The sequence below is a fragment of the Haliaeetus leucocephalus genome, unplaced genomic scaffold (genome assembly GCF_000737465.1).
Source record: "Haliaeetus leucocephalus isolate CR32 unplaced genomic scaffold, Haliaeetus_leucocephalus-4.0 Scaffold395, whole genome shotgun sequence".
NCBI lineage: Eukaryota > Metazoa > Chordata > Aves > Accipitriformes > Accipitridae > Haliaeetus > Haliaeetus leucocephalus.
The window spans coordinates 7,677,004-7,700,423 of record NW_010972831.1 but is presented as its reverse complement, the minus strand read 5'-3'; the positions used below and the strand labels follow the sequence as shown (position 1 = coordinate 7,700,423).

The window sequence follows — 23,420 nt, the reverse complement described above, 5'->3', positions numbered from 1 at the left end:
CAGAAACTGGTTGGATTGGGGGCTGTGGGTGGGTTTTTTTGGAGCACAGGCAAGTATTTGGGAAGCTGTTTTCACAGAACCTGAAAAATAAAATTTCAGTTGTACTGTGTATAAATTTTAATCTTGAATCAGAATCAAATACTAAGGAAATCTAATGGAACCATAGATTATGCAATTGTTTTATTTTGAAAATGATGGAATATACCATTTTCTACATGAAATACATATCCAGTAGAGTCTCTGAATGTCATTTGGGTTTTCCTGGTCTTATGTAGTGATGATCAGAAGAGCAAGTGACACAGATTTTATCAAGCGGAGTCTGTAGGTTCGTGATTCTCTACCCTTATGATGGCTTGTTTGGAACTGGTGAAATGGGTTTGTGGTAGCCTCCCTGCAGAGACGAAGGGAAGTAGGAGCCTGGAGAACCTGGGAGAGCAGACTTCTACGGCCGGAGTCATGCGTGCTGGGGTGTGGGAGGCAGGGACCCCGAGTTCGCTTTGGCAGGCTGGGAGTGGGGATCTGTACCACACCTGGGTAAGTGGTGTGGCAGGAGGCCTCTCAAGATAGAACCAGTGCTGGAAAATATTTCAAGACAAGTTGCTTTTTCTTACATACTTCTGTTTTAAAATGAATTAAATGGGAAATTTCTGGTGTATTTCACAGTTGGGTGGTTTGAGTAGTTCTTCAAAGAGGAGACAAAGGCTGACGTGAGAGAGGCATTTAGTTATTAGGTAGATATATAATGTTGGGGGTTTTTTGTTCATTTAAACTCTGTTCCTTCCCTGGTATCTCTTGTCTCTGTTGTCTGGTGAAGATTTATTTCCACTGTGACTGCCGCCTTCACTGCCACAGTGTGTCGCTGTCCCCTTTACCCTCCTGCTGACAATGCTTGAAGAAATTGGATCTGCACAGAATTGTTTGCCTGCACTCTATCAGACACATGGCACTTGCTGTTGGTCATGGCTCGTATCTCCTGTACTGTTTTTAGTTCCCTGTCTCCTGCAGTGACCTCACCTTGCCCTTCAGGGCTCAAGGTTGCATACTGTCATCATGTTAATGTGACACCTTTCCTCTGGGTACTTGTTGGTTTTTTTTTTTTTTGAGTGATCCCCTTCTCGGTGATTGCATAGGGCTTTTGCTCAGCCTCTTGGAATGTGTGTGCATCATATAAAAGCTGTGCTTCCTGGATGTGGCCCTACACCAGGACAGACCCAAATGTTGTCTAATTTTAAAATGTAATCCAGTTGCTGTGTCTAGTTGCAGTCCAGGTTTGAACATCACTGTATTGCTGCGGTCATTGCCCTTGCTTATGCTTTCCCTACCCTGAAATTTGCAATTTATGTTTTTGCATGTGCTCGATATTGAGTAAACATTCTTCCTTTCTCCAGTGATGTTATTGGACCCTGCAGTACTGTAGCACTCTGCGTGTGAGGGTATTTATTCTTATAGCATCATGTCCATTTTATAGGTGGAGAAACAGAGGCACAGAAAACTTAAGTGACTTGTCCAGGGTCTCCCAGCTTCCAAGCTGATGTCCAGTGCAATCTGTTGTCTCATGTCTGGATCACCACTGCGCAATGTGTGCCTGTACAAACTGTGCTTCTGACTTTCTTCTCTGCAGCCCTGGAAATGCTTTCCTTGTCACCTCCCCACCCCTACTGAAAATCTGATATTAAATTCTACATGTTGATTGAATTCTTCAGGCAAATCGGCCCCTCGAGTTAGTTGCTCCTTTGCTCTCACAAAGCTAGCTGCTGAAGAGGTGCTCGCCTGCCGTTGTGCCGCCAGCGGTGCAGGGTTCCTCTGGATGCTGATGGAACATGTGGGGAAGCTCAGCAGTCTGCACTTCCTTGCGTGATCCCCTTTGTGGGAGCACAAACTGGGGCCGACCATTGCTGCGGAACAGCCACTGTGCATTGCGCGGGCTGCAGCGGCGGTGCTGTGTTAAGCCTGATTACGTAACCTGTAGATAATTTTCTCTCTTTCCTGATCAGCTGCTTTCCTCTGAATGCAGAAGAGGGAAGCTGCTACCCTCTCTGTGCATGCTGCGTCACAGAAGAGTGACTGAGAGAGAGGAGGGGTGGAAAGCAAGGGACAAAGGTTAAAAGATTGAAGCAGTCTGGGAAGTGCCACTGCTTTAAGGAGAACCGCATGAGTGCAAGAGGCTCTTTGCAGCTTTCTCCTGCTGGGTTTTGAGCTGCAGTATTGAAAAAAAAATAGCAGCAGCTACACTAGGCGAGTCATAAAGAAGCCTGAAATCTGTTAATTCCTTCACTGAGACAGCATGGAGGATTCTGCAGAGCAGAGTCAGGAAATGAGATATCACATGCTGCAAAGGTAAGAATTACAGATATGATTGTCTCCTCATAGCAGCAGCTGTCTTGGACTGAGGCAGTTGGGCACTCTGTACTGGGAATGCATACTGATATTTTTCCATGTTAATTGTATCCTCTGAAACCTCACCAGTTACTGTGAGGTATCTGTGCATGCAGTCTGTAAGAAAGATGCCAGAATACATCTTAGCTGGGGAATCAGTGTTAAAAAAGTTTGAGATTCTGCACAACTACTAACCTCTGTAAACTCTGAGGGATAGATGAGCATTTTGAAAGTTCCTATGTAACAGAACACTGCAGTTGTAACCTGGTGATTAATAGGCATGACTGTTACTAACTCAGCATTTACTCTGTTTTGTTTAGAGCTCACCGTTCTTTCTTCCTTGCTGCCCAACTTCTACCTCATCTTACCTTGCAAAAAAAAAAAAAAAATCTTTCCTGTTTTGATTATAATGTACAGCCTGTGGTTATTAGTAAATAAACTTAATGTTCTTGGTATGCTTACTGTCACAAATTAAACCGAACTATACTTGCTTATAAACAAGTGTTTGTGCATTTTTCTCAATGGTGAACCTGGTTTTGTTGACATTTTATCTGTAGCAGTATCTTTATGTGTGTAGTAATTTCAGCCTGGCAGGATAGTTCATATTCATACATGTTCACAGATTCTGACCCCAAGATTTTTATCTTTTTTCTATTTTTGTTGAGGCTGCTCTCAATAAACCTGCAATGAATAAAACATGTCTCACTTGTTGGACTGTGCTCCTTCCTTGCCATTGCATAGATTCTGAGCCTCTTTAAATACACAAATTTAGGAGAAATTCAACCTTAACTAGGCCTTTGCACTTTTTCTTGCCTGTTGGCTCCTGACCTTGAATTCCTGGGCTGAGGTTATCACAGAGCAGTTTGTGAACTCATGCTCATAGGGATGAGTTTTAAGTTGAATGACAATGTCTGTCTCTGAAAGTGCAGCTCCCTGGAAGAAGGGAAAGTACACAGGGGAAGAACCTCTGTACACTTAACTTGTTTTTATGCCCTTCTCTGGATATCAGCTAGCAGCAATTCTTTGAGACAAGTTACTAGACTGGATGTACTTTGGTCTGACCTAGTACAGCCATTTATATGTCCCAAAAGATCACTGGGAGATAGGCATCTGGTTTTTTAGCATGCTTTAAAATCACCATTTTGATCTTGTTTTTCCTGTTATCTTTACTTCTCCCACTCTTGGCTTCATGGATTGCTTCAAAGTCTCTTTCACTGTGCTTAGACAGGTTATCTTAGAACAGTTTTACTTCCCAGTTAAGCTCAACATTTGCAAGACTATAACTTGAAGTTCTTCAGTTCACCACCAGCATGGCCATTTGTCACGAGAATATCTCGCATGTGCAAGAGAAAGACTGATGTGTTAACACAGAACACAGGGTCTGAATTTCAAGTGCTGTAGATATACTTACTTGCTATTCTGGAAATCCTCACAAATTCAGGGTTGTGCCACAGTAGGATGTCACAGCCAAAGTGGATGGTGTGCGTGAAGGTGGAGAGGAAGGGAAGGGTCCACTCCATCCTATGCGTGGTAGATAAACATATCTTTATGGTCAGATCTGGGTACTGATCTTGCCTTGCCTGAAAGATTGCCTTTCATTCTAGTACAGTTCTTGATTGGTAATACCAGGATTTGGCATGCACCTTTTCGAACAGGTTGTGCTGGGTCAAGATCCTTTTTCTTAATGTGTACTGCAAGGCACAGCATAGTCTGTGTTAGCACCAAGATCCTTCATAGGAAAGCTGGGTAAGAGAAGAATCTGGATTTAAACCAGATACTAGCTACAGTTTGTTCAGGGCTTCTTTCATCAGCAAAGTTTTTAGTCAAAATACTGGTTTGTGGTGTTACTGTGCTTCTGATGAAGAGTTAAGGAGGGTCTGCATTCCAGATGGGTAAATCTTCATAGGCCATAACGTATTTATGAGGGAACGTGAAGGGCAATCTGTGTGTTTCCTCTCAGTCTGTCCCCAAGCACCTCTAACAGCAGCTATTCAAGCCAGGATGCTCCAGACCTCACATGGGGCAGTGAACCTCACAGGTACAGCTCTCAGGCTACCCGACCTTGGTGGCTGTGTTTATAAAAGGAGACCTCTAGATGCTGTGTGTGGTTTGGCTTGTCCTTGGGTTCGTTTTCCCTTCGTGCCCTCCCCCAGCAATTCCAGTTGCTTTCTGCTGCGTCTCTTCCCATTTCCCAGTGGAGTTGCTCAATGGCAGCAGCACTTGGGCAGCTGATTAAGCCAGAGGTTGCTGATGGTTTTCCATGGCCGAAGGGCAGCCAGCGGGGCCCGTGTGGCTCCTGGGGACAGATGCTGCCAGTTACACGGCTGCTTCAATGGCACTGACCCCCTGGGTTGCTGTTGGGTCTTGCCAAAGCATTGAGTATTTTTTTTAAATACCTTCCCAATATTCATCTCTTCTTCCTACAGAAAGGTTCTGTAATCCTATATGGTGGCAGGAGTAAGGACTTCAGTGTGTTTGTGGGAAAGGAACCCCTTAAGAAAAGCACACTATATACAGTAAGAAATATGGGTAAACTGTGGGGTGACCTGAGAGGTAAAGCTTCAGAGGGTATAAAATAAAAAGTATCTTGTTACTTTCCCAGCCATGCTGTACTATGGTAGACACACAATGTGAAGAGTAGGTCTTTGCTTTTCTATTGAGTTTCTTCTCACAATTTCAGCTTTGTAAATTTTAGCAAATCAAATCCTGCAGTGCTTGCAAAAGCAGAGGGTGGTTTATCCATGTGTTATTTCTGTGGAATCTGAAGCATAAGAAAGGGAAGCAACTGTCCCATTCCCACACGGAAAGACAGGGGCAGAGCACAGAGCTGATCTTGTAAGACACAAAACTGTCTTTCGCCATTTGCAGTAGAAGTATTGTGATTAATTTGTCCTCTAGCTCTCAGAACTTTTGAGGAAGATAGTAAAGACTGGATGATGGAAAATTCTTGGAAAATTATTTTCAGTAGCCAGTCACAGAGTCTTTCATTTGCACCTGGAGATTTATTTGCTGTGGTTCCCCAGTAGGATTTCCTTATGGAGTCTGATCTTAGTGACTTGTTTTACCGAAGCTGGAAAACATTGTTGTCATTTTCCAGCTCTCCTAGATGTATTGAAAGCAATGTGGTGGAGCATTGTTGTTCTGTGTTGGGCAGCAATATACACTGAACATATTTTTACCTATTTATATGTTAGCATAACTGGAATTTCTCCAGATGACCTGGTCTTTGCAGAGAGATAACTGAAAGGTAGTTAAAAAACAGAGTCATCTCTGTAAAAGCTGAGGACCAGGCTGTAGTGGTCTGGAGGCAAGGAGAGATTCTGCTTGTCTCCGTGGGGAATATGGTCAAGGGGAACTTTACGAATTATTCACACATCTTCTATTTGTGTACATCTGCACTGCCAAGTTGCTTTTTTCTGTCTCCCACAAATTTCCTTAGGCCCAGTATGTCTGGTTTACACCTTGTAAAGCAAGGCCGGGACAGGAAGAAAGTTGACGTGCAGCGGGATTTCACTGTGGCTTCTCCAGCAGAATTTGTTACTCGTTTTGGAGGGAATAAAGTTATTGAAAAGGTAAGTTACTGACCTTCTTGACTTTAGCGTATTGCATTTTGTTGCCTTCTCTTGAGCTATGACTTCTATGACTTTTCTCTATGTAAGGCTGTACATTGCAGATATCAAAATATTAATATTCCTGTACTTGAAAGTTGTACTTCTGCCTGTAATCCTTGTGCTTCCATTTTATTTTAGATGTGATAAATAAACATCCCATTGTTTTAGCTTAGTGTGACAGGAAAAAAAAAAATCTGAGTGAGCTAGAGCACTTCTGCTGATACAGAAGGATTTATAGACACATATAACAAAAGTAGACTGGAAAAAACACTAAGAAATGTATTTAAAAATACACAGTCATTTAATGGATGAGGTCTCTTCCTTTCAGGTATTGAAACTTTTAGCCACTCATTATGCCTATTCTCATGTGTCCTGCTCTCTAATCCAAACAAAGCATAACACATTAATATCTTTATGGTTGAGCAAGAGCCGTTTTCTAAATTGACTGATGGACCATTAAATGTTCTTGCTGAATTGAATGCTGGCTAACAAAACTGCACAGACCCAAAATTGGACAAAGAGTCTGCAGAGAAAAAAATGTTTTCATTATTGTTTAGTGTTTTGTGCTATTTAGACTCTATTTCATCCCTGCTTCTAATATACTCAGGTCCTGATAGCAAATAATGGCATTGCAGCAGTGAAATGCATGAGATCCATCCGGCGCTGGTCCTATGAGATGTTTCGAAATGAGCGGGCAATCAGATTTGTTGTCATGGTGACTCCTGAGGATCTGAAAGCAAATGCAGGTGAGTTGTAAAGACTAGTGAAGGTGCACAGCCTTCTTGCACAGACCTGTGTGGCCACAAGGACGCAAGAAGTTGAATGTATGTCTACTGCATCACGTAGCATTCTGTCAAGCAACACATTCTTCTGGGAGGAGATTAACTACTTCTAGTCCTGCAGATTTAGGGAGTTTTAGACCAAGTACCATTTATTAGATTTGCAATCTAAATGAGACTTTCTTTGTGTTTGCAGAGTATATTAAAATGGCAGATCACTATGTCCCGGTTCCAGGAGGACCGAACAACAACAACTATGCAAATGTGGAACTCATTCTTGATATTGCTAAGCGGATTCCAGTGCAGGTGAGAAGTGTCAAAGATAGTTTTCAAAACAGGAGGTAACACTAAGCAATCTTCTCTCCTTCAATAACAAGTTCTGTCTGGGGAAAAAGACAGGTCAAAGAAGTTGAAATTATAAACCTATACTAGCACCAAAAGGCCATGCATATTACAATGCAGTGGATTTCCCAATATGAGTATCTGTAAGAGGTAGAAGGTTCCTTTCACCTTTGCACTTCCCTGTGCTTAGTTCAACAGCTTGCTGCGGCAGGCTTCTTTGACTTGTCTACAAGATGCAAGATGCAAGCCCTTTAAACTAAACCTAGTGTGTAGTTCAGGAGGCTGGTCAGGCTTATGAATGTTATGAGGCTGTTTTCAACGAGGAAAAGAAAGACTTGAAGTATCTGCATGCTTTCTATCTCTGCTCACTTGCTTGTTTTACTAAAACAGAGTGAATTATGTTATTTTTCTTCTGCAGGCTGTATGGGCTGGCTGGGGCCATGCATCTGAGAACCCTAAACTACCCGAACTTCTCCACAAAAATGGGATTGCTTTCATGGGTGAGGTTATATATTTCTGACCTAATGTCTAGTCCTTATTTTAAGACGGATAGGTTTAGTGAGATAGAAAATCCTGAGTCTAAAAGAGAGTCATGAGGTATGGTTTACAAGTGCAAGACTGATGATGTGTTCTTTACGGTAGTCAGAGCAACAGACTATGCTGTCTAACGGTTTAGTCTGTTTCCAGTCATCGAGGTTAATGAAACTAGATCAGGTTTGGACACATGCTGGGAAATAGTTCCTGTATGGCAGAAGTGGCAAGTTCTCCAACATATCCTTGAATATTGTGAGATACAAAATCAGAAGAGATTCCTGTTAAAGTAGATTGTTTCAACAGCTGGTTAGCAGCGTAGTTAACCAAGTGCTGGAGATGTTTGATGTAGTAAGCCTCATCTCCTGAACCACATGGATCTGAATATTGGATAAGGTTTTGGACACATGTGTGTTTAAAACTAAAGATGGACTCGTGATAAAAGTCATGGTCTGAACCTAGCCTGGGGTTAGTTGTATCATGTTCTGACTTCTAGCAGATCTTTTTATCTGTAGTGTGTTGAGCCATAACCATGGAAATACTTCGGACCTTTGAAGAGGAGAGGATTTAAAAGCTGTATTTTAGTTCCAGTTTACATCTCTTTCCAGTCATACACTCCCGTGCAAACCACATTTCAAGTGAAATCGGGGCACTGAATTCGGGGCATTCCAGTAGCATGTGATACACACCCCTAAGTACTAGTACAGTTACTAGTATCTACCATCCCTTTGAGAGCAAACCCAGCTTGAGGACACATGGGCAGAGAGTGATGCTTGCAAGCTGAGTGTGCCAAGACTTCTTTAACAGGATGGGCACTTAACAAGCTATTATGATGTGTCTGTGGTTGCACTGCTGTAGTTTCAATTGCCTTTTCCTCCTTCTTGGTCAAAAGTACTCTAGTCTGTTTGCTTTTAGTTTCCTGGCTGATAGAGCTAATGCTCTCTGTTTCCGTTCAGAAATGTTGATTCATACTAGTTGACATGTGGCATGCAGCAACCCTGCTAAAACTGTTTATTTATCCCTCTTACATGGAACCTAAATAAGACTTCTGGACATTTCCCTAATGTCTCATATCTCGTGTCTCTCTCATGCATTGTTTTTGCTCTTTACAGGTCCTCCAAGCCAAGCAATGTGGGCCTTAGGAGATAAAATTGCTTCTTCAATAGTGGCTCAGACTGCTGGCATTCCAACTCTTCCTTGGAGTGGCAGTGGTAAGGAGGAAATTGCCCTGTGTTTATCAAGATCATTCTGATCTTTTTTTCTTCAACACATCTAATCTTTAAGAAGTGTCTGTGCCCAAAAAGGTGTTCCGAGAGATGTTCCATCTATTTACGGTTTCAAATTTGTATTATCTGAGGCTTAGACATAGTGACTACGATATATATGGATATGTCAGGCAAAATTTACATGTTGTGTAACATGCTGTTAGTCTAACAGTACAGCTGTAGTATCTGGTATTTCTGCAGTCTCTACTTTTCTAACATATAGCATGTAGTTTTGGGGCACACAGCCAATACTCTGCTTCCATGGAAGCTCTCTGCAGTTTCAAAAAACTGTAAATAACAACCTGTTTTTCAGAATTGCAGAAGGTAAATGAAGGAGGATATAATTTGTTGGATGAAAAGATCTGCTCCCCAGAAAGCAGAAATGTCTGTTTACATTCTGCATTCTCTTTTTTAAATGCTTCCAGACAAGTTCCTTGTGAAACTATGACTGCTGTTTGTTTCACCAGTGTCTGACGTGTGAGTTCACACTGAGCCTTGCAGCAGAATGAGCTGAGAATAAGAAGATAATGCTTATGTTTCAGGTCTTCGAGTGGACTGGCAGGAAAATGATCTTCAGAAGCGTATCTTGAATGTTCCTCGGGAACTATATGAAAAAGGCTACGTGAAAGATGCAGATGATGGACTGCGGGTAGGTGGCTAGTATTTTGGAGGTATTTGAGGTCTTGCTGCACGCACACCTGGAGAGAGCCAGAGGTTTAATTTATTTTTAATGGGAGTACAGACTAGAACTAGGCTGTCAGCCTCACAGAACTGAGTCTTGGAAATGGGAAAGTCATCTTTCACATATCGTCTTTGGGCCCAGCCTGCAGAATTAAGTGAGAATTAGGAAAAAGAGACAAAATATGGGACCAAAGTTGTATTTCATTAAGGGCTCTCTTCTTGTTTTTCTTTAATGCAGGAAGAAGGTGCTTTTAATAAAGACGTGTGACCTCACACTTGATTTCATCTTTTGTTAAGTTTCTCTTTGTAGAAGATTTCTAGAATAAGAAATATTCCTGGCACAATACAGGATTTGGGAGTTTTCCTTTGTGAAGAGAGGGGGTGGAGTATATGATTTTTCCCAGCTTAATGATTTTCTGTATTCTACAAAAGCTTTTCTGTGAGTTTGTAAATTTAATAGCATGAAGCACTGACAAAAGATTCTGTGATCACTTTGAGAGGCTAAAGTTCTCTGTAGTCACAAAATCACTGCTAATTTTTGCAGCTACAGGCACCCTCTCAAACTGCAATATTTGGTTTCTATCCCATTCATGTTTTGGTTGCTAAATAGAGTCAGACATGGAAGCTTGAACACAAACCAACAGGGAAATAATGATCTTGTCAGCTTGATTCTGCTACCTTTTTGTACTTACCCATGTTTTTCTGCCCATCTTGATCAGGCTGCTGAGGAGGTTGGCTACCCTGTCATGATCAAGGCTTCTGAAGGAGGAGGAGGAAAAGGAATTAGGAAAGTTAACAATGCAGATGACTTCCCCAACCTATTTAGACAGGTAACTTCTCCCACTGATTTGTGCTGTCTTGTTCTAAATGTTCAGATCGGGCGATTCTGAGATCACTGTATAAGAAATGTTAAAGAACTGAAAAAGACTGCATTATGGATCAGAGCCTGTTTAGCTACTTTGAATCATGAGTTCCTGCTTTCTTTGCTCTGTATGTTGGTAGGATTTCAACATATCTGCATATCCAATACAGTTGTCAAGTGCCCAAACATCATAGGAGATGCTGAATAAATCCAAGTAATGGAGGGTGTCTGCAGTGTAACTCAAAAATGTTGAGGGACATGAGCCTTCTTTAGTTATGGGTGATTTAGGAAAGCTGAGAGCAATGGAAACGGCACTGTAATTATGTACAAGTGAACGCAGGGTATTTTCAGCCTTAAGTGGCCTGGGGGAAATATGGATGTTCCTTGCTTAAAAAGTTAACTTGGGATGATTGTGACTAAGACAGGTGTTTACAAAAAATGATCTGCCTATTTATATGCTGTTTCTGCTATAGGTTCAAGCTGAAGTCCCAGGCTCTCCAATCTTCGTAATGAGACTAGCCAAACAGTCCCGCCACTTGGAGGTGCAGATCCTGGCAGATCAGTATGGCAATGCCATCTCTCTCTTTGGCCGGGATTGCTCTGTGCAGCGCAGGCACCAGAAGATTATTGAGGAAGCACCTGCTTCTATTGCGACTTCGGTGGTGTTTGAGCACATGGAACAGGTGAGAGTGGATCTGCAAGTTCTCTTTTCCTTGTGAGACTCCAGAAACAGGCAGGACTTTTTTTTTTTGACATTGCCAAGAGTTTTGTATTGTTGAATCTTTTAAAGGAGCAATACAGGGTTGCGTGTCTTAAACTGCTTGGTGTGGGCAACCACGCACATGTCCAAAACTGACTGAGTCCGCCATGTCCTGACGAACAGCTGTAGAGCTCCCTTCAAAAATGCATGCACCCCAAAAATAGAAGGGAAATTTGTTTTTAATGTATATTGTCATATTAAAAGCAATCTGCAGGAGTTGTATGAGTTGTCTAATGCTGAGTATTATAAATATTTGCTTCAAACTCTGCCTTCTGCAAATTGTAAATGAAATAAGCTGGAAATCAAAACTCCTGTGCCACGTGCTTTTCTTTGAGGAATTCTCGGGCCTGTTACAAGCTTTTGCATGTTTCAGAATGCCAGCAAAAGTCTGAAGTGGGTGGGGTGGATGAACAGAGCATAGGTAACTGAGCATGGTGCCTGGAAATCAAATACTCTTTTTTCCTGTATCCTAGTGTGCGGTGAAGCTTGCCAAAATGGTGGGATATGTGAGTGCGGGTACTGTGGAATACTTGTACAGCCAGGATGGCAGTTTCTACTTTCTGGAGTTGAATCCCCGCCTACAAGTGGAGCACCCCTGCACAGAGATGGTAGCTGATGTTAATCTTCCGGCAGCGCAGCTCCAGGTGAGTCAGGTGCCCAGGCCCTGTGCTCCTGGAGGCTTTCCGAAGTCCTCAAGCTGTGGTATGCTGGAGGCCTGAGCATGAAAAACCTGTTCTGCTGAAGCCTTAGTAAACCAGGGGGGCGGACTCTTTGTCTGAGTCACAGCCAGGGTTCTGTGTTAAAACTGGATCACATACTGACATTATGCAGATGACTAGATCTTGGTACTGATAGAGGAGAGAATATAAAGAAAGTATTAGAGAGTCCTACCAAATATGGCTTATATCCTCATGTGCAGATAGGTGATACATGACTCCTCCACGTTTCCTCCTCAACAAAAATAACCAATAACTCAAAGGCACATTTTGGTACTTTTCTCAGCTTGGGATTTATCTTCTGTGGCTGGAGAAAAGCTTCATTCAGTATTCCAAAATATTTATGCATTCCTTCTGTTATGACTGTTTCACTAAGTTATAGCTCTACCATTTGGCTCTGTCTGATTTGGAAAGCAAAGAGAGGTTATTTTCTAGTTGTTTCTCCTGGACTGCTCAGGTGGACCTTTAGCTGAAAGGAGTGTGAAGGGAAGCAGTAGAGGAATAAAACATAGAGGTAGGAAAACTGATTTAAGGAAAGATTCTGTGTAAAAAAAAAAAAGCCTGTCTCAACAAGCTTTAGCCATGAGTCGTTCAACTTTTAAGCTCTGAAATTATTTTGTGAAATGAGTTGGCTTCTGAGGCTAGCAGTGCGATCAAATGCTGTGCCAGTTTTGAGCAGTGCATCGCCCACTCTGCCTCCAAGGGACAACAGCCTCTTCCCAGAGTTTCTAATGACAAAAGGAGGGGAAAAAGAACAGACAAATGGATTTTTCATCTTTCAGCAAATTCAGCAGTTGTTTGAAGTTCAGGAAAGTGACTTGGGTTTTTTTTAATTTTGATGAGTAGTTCCTGACTTCCAGAGCAATTGTTTCCACCTCTCTAAGCCCCTCGCTCATCGCACCTCTCCTTGCTCTTTAGCCTTTCTACAAACAGGATTTGTGCCTAATAATTAGGTACTTGAATAGATGTGGCAAAGTGACCAAGAATTTGTCTTGATTTTTGCTTTTTCAAGGGGAAGTCATGACAGTGAGTGACAGTTACAGCTTACATGAACCAGTAGGCTTTTTGTTGTGCTGATCTCCAAAGTAATGAGGGAATCCTTCACAGATCCTGTAGAAAGCATTTATTGCATATGCCATGGCTCACCTGTCCCTTGTGCTTCCCCACTGAACTCTCTGTGTATTGCCATGCTATCTTCCTCTTCTCAGCCCCCATCTTTTCCACGAGTGGATGAATGCCACAGTCCTCTTTCCCTCTTCTCTGTCTTATACCACATTAGGAGCTCTAGGTGCTTTTCTACTTCTATTTCTTAGCCCTCCCATTCTTACTCTCTTGCTTTCTTTCTAGTTTCTTTCTTCTCCCTTCTGTTTGCATTTTTAAGTTTATTGGATAGATGGTAGAGGAAACAAACAGTTGAACTGTAATGTCTTGTAGGCTGCTTAGGAGCAGGATCGTCTTCATTTTGTGAGAAGGCTATTTGGCTTTGGTCTGAGCCTTCTCTCAGCAGGTGATTCCAGTAGCTCTATGTCTGTATTTGCCAGGCATTGAGAGTTTTGTAACTGGTCAGATGCTTTCCTCATTGTTTGGGCACTGTTCTTCATATTGCTGATGCTAGTTACAGTTTCACAGAATGGTGCATTGATATTGTAACCAGTTTGGTCCTTCATCTGTTGGTGTCTGGCTAATAGACATCTGAAATTAAAAAAAAATCCCAGCTAATGAACAGAACAAATAGGACTTTACTCTGTAAGGATACAGCCAGCAGCCAGTTCTGTAGGTTACCCTCACTGCAGTTTGTAATTGCAAAATTCCACAGTTTCCTACAACCAATTAGAGGCCTTCTGTCTCACTGGGACCTTAGTGTATTTTTAACAGGCCTAATGCATGCCCATCCTCAGCTGACCTAGCACTGGCCAGCTTTCTCTGGAGCCTTTTAATCAGTGAATGGAAAATACTGGCTGAAGGGCTTAAGGTGGATATTACACTGAGCTCAGCTGTCCTGAGAAATACGAATGTTCCCAGACGTGTCCGTGGAGAAGGCTCACATCAGAAAATAGACATGCATATTTGCTATACTAGAACTGCAGCATCAGCTTCTACAGAGAATTTGTAGAATTAATTCTTCAAGGAATAGGTACTCTCTGTGAGGAGAGAAACTTAGTGGTTTCTATTTTTAATTCCCTCCCCGCCCCGCAGATTGCCATGGGGATTCCCCTCCACAGGATCAAGGATATCCGAGTGATGTATGGTGTTTCTCCATGGGGAGATGCATCTATTGATTTTGAGAATTCAGCCCATGTCCCCTGTCCACGTGGCCATGTCATCGCTGCACGTATCACCAGTGAGAATCCTGATGAGGTGAGTATTTTAAATTCTGTAGTTCCTGATCACACTCTGATAACTGTAGGGTCTACACCTAGGTTCAATCCCTGCTGCTGAAAATTTTGGCAGCAAATTTAAAAGATTATTCCCTTTATCTCACTTAGCTGACGGTTCTGTAGAGTCTGGTTAGACACAGCCTGAACTTATTTGTGTATATATGATGTTGCAGCACAAAGAGGTGCTCTACCCTTCAGAACTCTAATTATTTCCCTAATTCTGGATTATTTACTTTTTCTTTAGGATGTATAGCAATGTCTGTCTGTCTTTACAGGGATTTAAGCCCAGTTCTGGTACAGTTCAGGAACTGAATTTCCGCAGCAATAAGAATGTCTGGGGCTATTTCAGTGTTGCTGCTGCAGGAGGGCTTCATGAATTTGCTGATTCTCAATTTGGTCACTGCTTCTCTTGGGGAGAAAATCGTGAAGAAGCCATCTCGTAAGTAGTCAGAAAAGTGGTAGAACCTTGGAAAGTGCTTGGTTTTGTCCTCTTTGGTCCAAAGTGCCATGGATAAAACAAGACTCCTTACTTCTAGGAGTTTTAAGAGAAGTTTGCCTCTCTTTACCTTGTTTTCCACATCATGGTCAGGCTTCTCATCCTGTCTTGCTTTGCAATTCCAATGTGTTGCACCTATATTTCTACACTTTTTGCTTACTTCTCTTTTTTTTTTTTGCCTTTCTGTTTCATTCCTGCCTTGTATATGATATAGTTACCATTGTGTTGAAATCTGTCTTTGAAAGCATTCAGGTGGAAGGCTACTAACAGGAAAAACACTGATAACTTGTTATGCTAGTGCCTTATAATGTTTATAAACCGCTGAGTGTCCTTATGTGGTGTGGAACATTAAAGCATCTGGTCATAAGACAGGACTGTCTGACCTGTCATCCATACTGTTTTTCATCCAGAGCCTTTCCTTTGTTCCGTTCTGGGTGGGATGGAGACCACGTCTGTCTGTCTTATGTATACTTCTGACACGTGGTAGGTGCCTAGATGAAGATAACAGTGGGAACTCCTGATCTCATAGCTGGTGCTGCTCTTGTTCACACTGGCTTCATTCATTCCCAAGCAGGTCATATAGGATCTTGCTCCACTGCACATGCTCTTCTGCTATTACCTTCAGACGGTTTTTTCCCAACAGCTTGTGGGGAGCTATCTAGAGTTACCACATTATTGTTAGTATGGGATAGATAATAGGATTCTTTTCTCTTTCAGAAACATGGTAGTGGCTTTGAAGGAGCTGTCCATCCGAGGGGATTTCCGAACCACTGTTGAGTACTTGATTAAACTGTTGGAAACAGAAAGCTTCCAGCAGAACCGCATTGACACTGGCTGGTTGGATCGGCTTATTGCGGAGAAAGTTCAGGTGCAGCTGCTTGCTTTACAGGACTACAAATTGGAGGGGGGGAAGGGGGTGGGGAGACAAGCCTGGTGCATGCTGGTTGCAAGAGGACAAGGGTTTAGGAATGGTTAACTTCCACTTACCACTTTATTCATAAACATTTTCACTGGCCTTATTTCTTTATTTATATCAAAATTCCAGGTCATCCCTGTCAGGGAAAGGTGGTCTTAAAGTTGGCCAGAAAAGCATCTTGGTGTATGTGTGAATTAAGGCTAACATTTTGGGTTGCATTTTGGGACAGATGGTAGTAGAAATGTAGGTGGAGCTTCAAGGTTTGATCCAGGAAGAAAAAAAATGTGGTTTTCTTTTAAGGAGTTATGGAGGTAACTGCTTCTACATAGTGTTTGCATGGATGCTACACCAACTTAATTTTAAAGAGAGGTTGGCTGTGAACCAAAGATAGAGCTGAGACTGTTGATTCTTCAAGTGGGTGTCCAGAGTAGACTGAAGCTAAAGGAGATGCAACTATGTTATGTACCCTTTCTTTCTAGGCTGAAAGGCCTGATACAATGCTGGGAGTGGTGTGTGGAGCTCTGCATGTGGCTGATGTGAGCTTCCGAAACAGTGTCTCAAACTTCCTGCACTCTCTAGAAAGGTAAAATTTCAAGCTGATCTGGTAGACAACTGATAAGCAGATGGTAATTAGTGTAGATTTACAAGTTTTGTTCAAGTACAGTCCAGTCCAGAAATGCACAGAGCTTGTTATCTGCTGACTATTCTCTGGCCCCAGGAAGCTGTTTATCTACTGGCCTAAGAAAACTGGCAGATATCTGTGCATCTCCCCAAAATATCCCCTGCTGTTTGCACAGATTGGTTTGGTTTCTGGCAGTTTTGGTGGAAATGAAGAAGTGGCTCAGAAATGTGGAGTTCTTTCTCTGTGAGCTGCTAGGGCAACATTAGGGAGTCTTGAATCACCAAGTACTGTCGTCTTCTTGTTTTGAGGATTGATTTAATTTTCCAGATTTGAGATAATATTCCAAATTAACTGTTTCCTACTAGTGCTTAGAAAACCCTCTCTGCTTCTACAGGCAATGTAGGAAAACTAGTCATAACACTCCATCAGGCTAAACCTGATGTGATCCAGGCAGGTCTGCTCTTAACAGAGTTCTTCCCCTCAGTGTCCTGTTGGTGAGTCCATAGATAGAGCTGCAGGGGGAAAAGCTGCTTTATCCCTATGTTAAGTCATGCTACGTGTTCTGTAATTCAGGCTGTGATGTTCCTTTTGCAGACTCTTCTTTAAGGCAAAAGTGGGTGAATGGAAAGCAGAGTAAAGCCAGTCTGTGTGGCTAGAGAGAGGTGGGCTGGCTTTGTCAAACTGTTATGTGTCTTTCGTAAGAAGAGGCAGTTTAAAAGCCTACTCCCATCTCTCTGCTAGTGTTCTCCAAATTCTTGCATGCATCTTTGAACATGCTTGTGCCCCTGATAGCCATTTAGTGGCTTCTGGAAGACTAGTTTTGTTTTGTACTTCTCTTTCAAGGGGCCAAGTCCTGCCTGCTCATACTCTGCTAAACACTGTGGATGTGGAACTCATCTATGAAGGACGGAAATATGTGCTGAAGGTACGATGTCCAGTGTGGAAATCTATCCTCTTGTCACTTTTAATTGGAAATGTCTTTTTGTGTGCTGCTCTGGCTTAATCTTTGTAATATGTGTACTTACTGGAATTAAGTCTGTGCAGGGTTTATTTTCTTTGCTTTATTGGGGTTATGAAATCAGTACTATCTCCCTTGGTAATATCCTCTCACATCTTTCCATTGCAATATCTCTGTGTATCTCTAAACATTTTAACCTTTTGGAGTCAAAAAATGCTCTGCATAGGGTGAAGCATACTTAGTTATAGGCAAAGACTACTGCGTGTTGGTTGACCAAAACTTTCAACTGATGTTTCTGAATATGTAGATCTACTCTGTTGGGTGTTTGAGCCCAGTTTCATCAGCATGACAGTATTTGTAGCATTTTTTCCCTTTAGTGTTGCTTTTTCTTTGCTGTGTGCAAAAAACAATGTTAGAAATAATGTTTAAAGGTTGCAAAACCAAACATATAAAAGTTAGGAAATATTAGACTTAAGATTGCCTGTGCAATCTTAATCAGCTTCCTTGGGCAAATTTAGTATGGTGAAGTTTTTAATGACGTGATCGCATACTGTTTTTTGCAGCTAGAAGTATTCTGCTCCCCTGCACCTCCATGATTTTACCTTGGCACCCCTTTGATGAGAAGTAGAGAGGCACTGAACAGCAGCTAAAGCATGCTTTAGGTGATTTACCCAGCTTCAGATAGGAACTTAGTGGCAGAGACTGTGATAGAATCCCTTTTTCCAGGAAGAGCTTTAGCTGATTTCTCTGTGAGACAATCTCTCTTTTTTTATTTTTCAAGTTATGTCATTCATTATGCAATTTTAGTACATGACTGTGACTTGTATGTAGATCGGGGTGAAGAAATGGTATATGATTGCCTAATCAAACCTGTACAATTAATGCATAAGTGTGAGAGGATTAAATCAAGATTCATGGACAGCATTAGTTCTGGCATCCTCTTGACTGTTAAATGCTTTGCTTTGTGATCCCAAATTTTTTTACATTTTTTTTTTCCATCTAGCATGAGAACAAATGGCTCTGTTCCCCTTCTTCAATTCCCACTGTTGCAGTGCTTGGAAAACTGTGTATGTTTTGGTAACCAAGGCATTATCAATGAATGCTGTGTTTATTTCATGTGATACATACCTTTCTTGTGGATTTGCAGGTGACCCGACAGTCTCCCAATTCCTATGTGGTCATCATGAACAGCTCATGTGTGGAAGTTGATGTGCACCGACTGAGTGATGGAGGACTGCTCCTATCTTATGATGGTAGCAGCTATACTACCTACATGAAAGAAGAGGTGGACAGGTAGCAACCTGTAAAGATTAATGTTTAACATTTATATACATGCCAAAGTTAGATGTACTTGTAACTTTATGCTTCCCAAAGATCAGCTGGGAATGGAATTCTCTCCTAGGAAGAGGTTACTAGATGTATTATGGATGAGTTTAAAGGGAGAAGTTGCCTTCACCTGAAGAACAGATCTTGGCTACTGTTAGAAGAAAGATCTGAATGTATTTTGGATTATTAAAAAAAAAACCCCACCAACCAACAAAAAGCAGAATATGAAAATCTTTAAAATCCTTGAAACTCCACAGCTGCCTTAGAAATAGATGCAAGATTTACTATTTCAGTGTGTTCCCTCAAAATTCCCTGCAGGGATCATAGCCATAAGGCCAGAAAATCTCCAGCTTCTGGAATGTGAACCACTGCCCCCTCTGCTGGTTTCTTTTCTGTGACAAGTATAACGAATCTGGTCGGGAGCACAAAGAAAGTTTCGGTTACTTTCTGGGTTGGAAAATGCTCCAAAATCTCAACCTCTCAGTCTGCTACATGGGTGCATCCTGCTTTTTTCAGCTTTGCTCTGTATACAAGAGGATTTTGCATGAGGTGCACACTTTGATGAATGTGTTGTGTGTTATGTATGGCAAGTGTAATATCCACTAACATCCATTTTTGTTTATATGAAATCTTGAACTTCATTGGTTCTGGTTCTGACAGTGAGTGGTACCTGTTGGTAGAGAAGAAGCACAAAAGTAACATACATACAACCTTGCTAAGGGCTATTCTATCTGGTTTCTGATCCCTGGCTTCCTTAGTCCTGTTTCAGTATGATTAAACTGAACTTGCATATACGGGGCCATACCATTCAGCTCAGAAGAGCTGGTTGAGGTGTTTTTGTTCAGTTTTGTTCTGAAATAGAATAGGGAAAGAGAGAATGGATTTTTCCCTTCCCATGCTTTCTACAAGAAATTCTGTTGCAGTGATGTGTCCTGTTCTTTCCTAGGTATCGCATCACTATAGGTAACAAGACCTGTGTGTTTGAAAAGGAGAATGATCCCTCCATTCTGCGCTCACCTTCAGCTGGGAAGCTTATCCAGTATGTGGTGGAGGATGGGGGACACGTGTTTGCAGGCCAGTGCTTTGCAGAAATAGAGGTAAAAGAGTCTCAAAGAACTGACTTGGCTGCAGATGTGGAATCTGCCCAGGCAAAAGCTGGGGGGAAAAAAGCTGAATGCTTTGGAACTGGGAATTGAGTGTTGAGGGATAATTCACAGTATTTTCTTTCCAAATTTTGTCTGTGTTTTAACTTGGGCTAATGCAGGAATCAGCAGTGAGAGTGATGGGGTGGGGAAGAAATTACTTAGCAGCTGAAATTTGAGTGTTAATGACTGTATACCAACTGATAAGCAAAATTCTCAGCAGTGAGACTGTGGTTATCATCTTGCTGTGATACCAAGGGAGAGTGGGATCCCTGTACACTGTGTTTTCTAGCTGAGGTGAAGAAGGCCTTCTACTTGTAGACCACACAACTAACACAGACTCAGAAGCAGAGTTACATGCCAGGATTAAGTAACAAATTAAGACTTCTCTCTGATTATCTGATCATTTACCAGGTTGATCGGATGAGTTAGTAAGTGTCACTCCTCCCTTCTCCCTTGGAAGTTACTTAACTTTTAGAGAGGAGGATGATGAACAATTTCTGCATCACTGTGAGGAAAGTGCGAGAGGTTGTGTAGGAGTGCATGGCTCAATACAGATTTGAGGGAGGGGAGGGTGTGTGTTGACAGGGGCGCAATTAAACCAGTTGGGGACAATGTGTAGGAGAAAAATATCAAGCCAGAGATCCAGATACTTTATGTAAGTGCTTTTAAGCTGCAACAGAGCCATGGCTAAGAAGGAACCACCTACTCAGTTCCTGTGTTCCCAGTTGTGGTGTATAGTATAGGATTGGTAAAACTAGACTGTCTCCTTGCCTTCTGCTCCAAAGGCAAGAGCTTCCATGGTTGATCTAAGGAAGCATCCCTGTTTGTGAAGAGCGGTCTGAGACCTGTGACCTCTAGGAAGTCATCCTAGTTCCCTCAGCTAAAAGTGAATGTGTTGCTGTAGCTTTTGAGAGTGGCTCTCCCACTTCTAGCCTTTAGACTGCAGCAGCTGCAGCGGTAAATTTTATCTACTTTGTTCATTTTGTTGAATGTGGGACCTTCTTGAGTACCTGTTGGTACAAGTGGTGTAGAACAGGTGGCATTCCTGAGGATGGCTTCCTGCTGTGCTAATTTGTGGCCAATTATTTTGTCCTACCATTCACTTAAGCGTCTGGGGGTTTGGTCCCAGTGTGTGTGCTTTTAAGCCTTTGAGAAAGCCTGAACGCAAAAGGTGCTCATGCAGGTTGGTTTGTCTGTTAGGACATTGGCTGCTGGCTTACAAAAGTAGAACCATTTGGGGAACATGGAAGCTGAGTGTGTAACCTGTTTTCCTTGCTACAGGTGATGAAAATGGTGATGACACTAACAGCAGGAGAATCAGGCTGCATCCATTATGTCAAACGCCCAGGGGCAGCCTTGGATCCAGGCTGTGTGATTGCCAAGCTCCAGCTGGATGATCCCAGCAGGGTTCAGCAGGTGAGAAAGTTGCAGGAAGCGCAGATGTTTTTTGTGGTTTTAATAGGGGAGTGATGTTGAGAGTGGTATGAGATGGTCCAGTGTACTGAACCATTTTCAGATTTGTGCATTGTACTGGAATTGTCACTTTACCATTTATTTGTCTCAGATGAGGACTAGGACTCAGATCATTGTCTCTTTCTCTGATTCAGGCTAAGTTTACGTACCATTCTTGTTCTCTTCTTCCCTCTGTGCTATTGTGGGTACATGGCTGTCTAGGATATTGGATGTTGGCCAGATTTTTCTATCTATCTGCTTTATTCCTCTGCAAGTTTATTTAACTTCTTTTTATCATATATTCTTCTTTAAGTGACCCTCTTTGGGAGGATGGGAGTTGATATCCCAACTCCAAGAGTGTAAGGCCCTGTATTGTAACTGTAGCAAATGTGGAAATGCAAAAAAAGAGCCTAGGACATGGATCTTTTTTAAGGTGAAAGGCAAAGAGATAGATATATTAATTTAGGGATGGTAGGCTGGGATGCAGCTGGTGGTGGTGGAAGAGAATCTATTGTTCCATTAGCAATAGCTAGTTGAAAATTGTGGGAGGTTGTTGTGCAGGGGGTGGAAAGTGATTGTCAGCACCAAACTGTTGGTTTTTCCTGTGCTTTTCTTAGAGACTTTTGGTAATCCTGGATCTAAACAGTGAGATCAACTGTAACGTATTTGTAAGAATGGCTGGAAGCTTATTTTGTGGGTGTACACAACATAGAACTGTTGGAGATTCCAGCTCATAACTTTTCGTCTCTCAACCAAGTGCATTTTCCACTCTGGGAATTCTTGCAAATTAAATCTGAGTTGAGGGCAAGATGTTACCACCATGGCTGATGCCAAACAGGAGGGTTAGTGATGCTGTGCTGTTCATTGTGTTTCCAGGCTGAACTGCACACAGGTGCCTTGCCACAGATCCAGAGCACAGCACTTCGAGGCGAGAAATTGCATCGCATCTTCCATTATGTCCTAGATAACCTGGTCAATGTGATGAATGGATACTGCCTGCCAGAGCCCTACTTCAGCAGCAAGGTACTGGTTACTTCTTGTTTCAGAGCAAGAGCACAAATATTCTTTCAGTTCAAGGTAAGGCTTGCCAATTTCCATGTCACAGCCAGAGGACCAGGAGTCAGGGCAGTACTACCCTGCTAGTGCCAGCTCAATTTGGTTTTCTTTCTTAGACTTCCTTATAGTCAGTCTCATTAGAGAGTCCCACCTGTGGCACCCAAAACAAAGACAAGGAGTTGAGCTTGATCTTTACTGCTTATGCTTGCAGCCTTGTATGTGGGAGCTGCGTGCACAGCCAGCTGTGGTAGAAGTCCTAGAGGGAGGAGGAAAGTAGGTGGACGAATCCGAGTCAGCTGTTGGCTTAAGGTAGCACAGTAGCTTTGTCATCTATCCCAGTTCTCTCTTTTTAGTCCCTGGACTAGCTGTATGATAAAACAGTATTGAAGAAGACCTCAATGAAAAGCCTTTCCTTTTTTTCCTTATTGCTGCTTACTCTTTTCTTTGTGCTTGTCTTTACACTGACTTGTCTCTCTCTAGGTGAAAGGCTGGGTTGAGCGACTAATGAAGACACTGAGAGATCCATCTTTGCCTCTGCTGGAACTTCAGGACATCATGACCAGTGTTTCTGGACGGATCCCACCCAACGTAGAGAAGTCCATCAAGAAGGAGATGGCCCAATATGCCAGCAACATCACATCAGTCCTTTGCCAGTTTCCCAGCCAACAGGTGATCAACCACACTTATCTAGAGGAAAAAAAATTGTTTTGCATTGAGGCAGAGAGAGAGAGAGAAAGTTCCTTGAAATTATCTGGAGGTTAGTTGGACCTGAATGGTGTGTTTGAACATGGGATCTTCATGATGAAAGTTACTTACCTGTATCACTTGAGCTTAAAGGCTTGCCTCCTTTACCTGTGCTGAAGCGTATGTGTTCCCTGCTCAATGTAGCTTTAAACAGGCAGTTTGGAAGCAGTTTAAACATGTCAGTGGCCTTGTGGGCATTTATTTATTTGCTTTTTGCCTGGTACATATGCTGCAGTGCAATTTATAGTGTCAACGTAACCTTACAAAAGAGCAGTTGCAGCTAAAGGAGGCCTGATCAGGTGATGAGGTGTTGGAAGATGATTTCTCCAGTATACAATATTGTACGTTGATACTTGTATCATTGTCAGGTCATTAACTTTCTTAGCAGTTTAAGGCTTTGACTT

General features: G+C 42.2%; 1 protein-coding gene across 3 annotated transcripts in view; it reads left to right on the top strand.

Moving 5' to 3' along the window:
- Window positions 1-23,420, top strand: part of ACACA (acetyl-CoA carboxylase alpha) — a 131,029-nt gene that overhangs the window by 10,664 nt on the left and 96,945 nt on the right. For 2 of the 3 annotated variants that reach the window (XM_010573811.1, XM_010573810.1), the window contains exons 3-21: window positions 5,816-5,948; window positions 6,595-6,733; window positions 6,963-7,072; window positions 7,527-7,608; window positions 8,752-8,850; window positions 9,447-9,553; window positions 10,305-10,415; window positions 10,921-11,130; window positions 11,681-11,851; window positions 14,120-14,281; window positions 14,577-14,740; window positions 15,515-15,665; window positions 16,193-16,296; window positions 17,179-17,260; window positions 18,441-18,586; window positions 19,566-19,716; window positions 21,046-21,180; window positions 22,093-22,239; window positions 22,753-22,941. In XM_010573811.1, the coding sequence (XP_010572113.1) occupies window positions 5,816-5,948; window positions 6,595-6,733; window positions 6,963-7,072; window positions 7,527-7,608; window positions 8,752-8,850; window positions 9,447-9,553; window positions 10,305-10,415; window positions 10,921-11,130; window positions 11,681-11,851; window positions 14,120-14,281; window positions 14,577-14,740; window positions 15,515-15,665; window positions 16,193-16,296; window positions 17,179-17,260; window positions 18,441-18,586; window positions 19,566-19,716; window positions 21,046-21,180; window positions 22,093-22,239; window positions 22,753-22,941 (2,593 nt within the window). Of the gene's footprint in view, window positions 1-2,258; window positions 2,338-5,815; window positions 5,949-6,594; window positions 6,734-6,962; window positions 7,073-7,526; window positions 7,609-8,751; window positions 8,851-9,446; window positions 9,554-10,304; window positions 10,416-10,920; window positions 11,131-11,680; window positions 11,852-14,119; window positions 14,282-14,576; window positions 14,741-15,514; window positions 15,666-16,192; window positions 16,297-17,178; window positions 17,261-18,440; window positions 18,587-19,565; window positions 19,717-21,045; window positions 21,181-22,092; window positions 22,240-22,752; window positions 22,942-23,420 lie in introns of those variants that run through there. The other variant, XM_010573812.1, reaches the window with a different exon arrangement.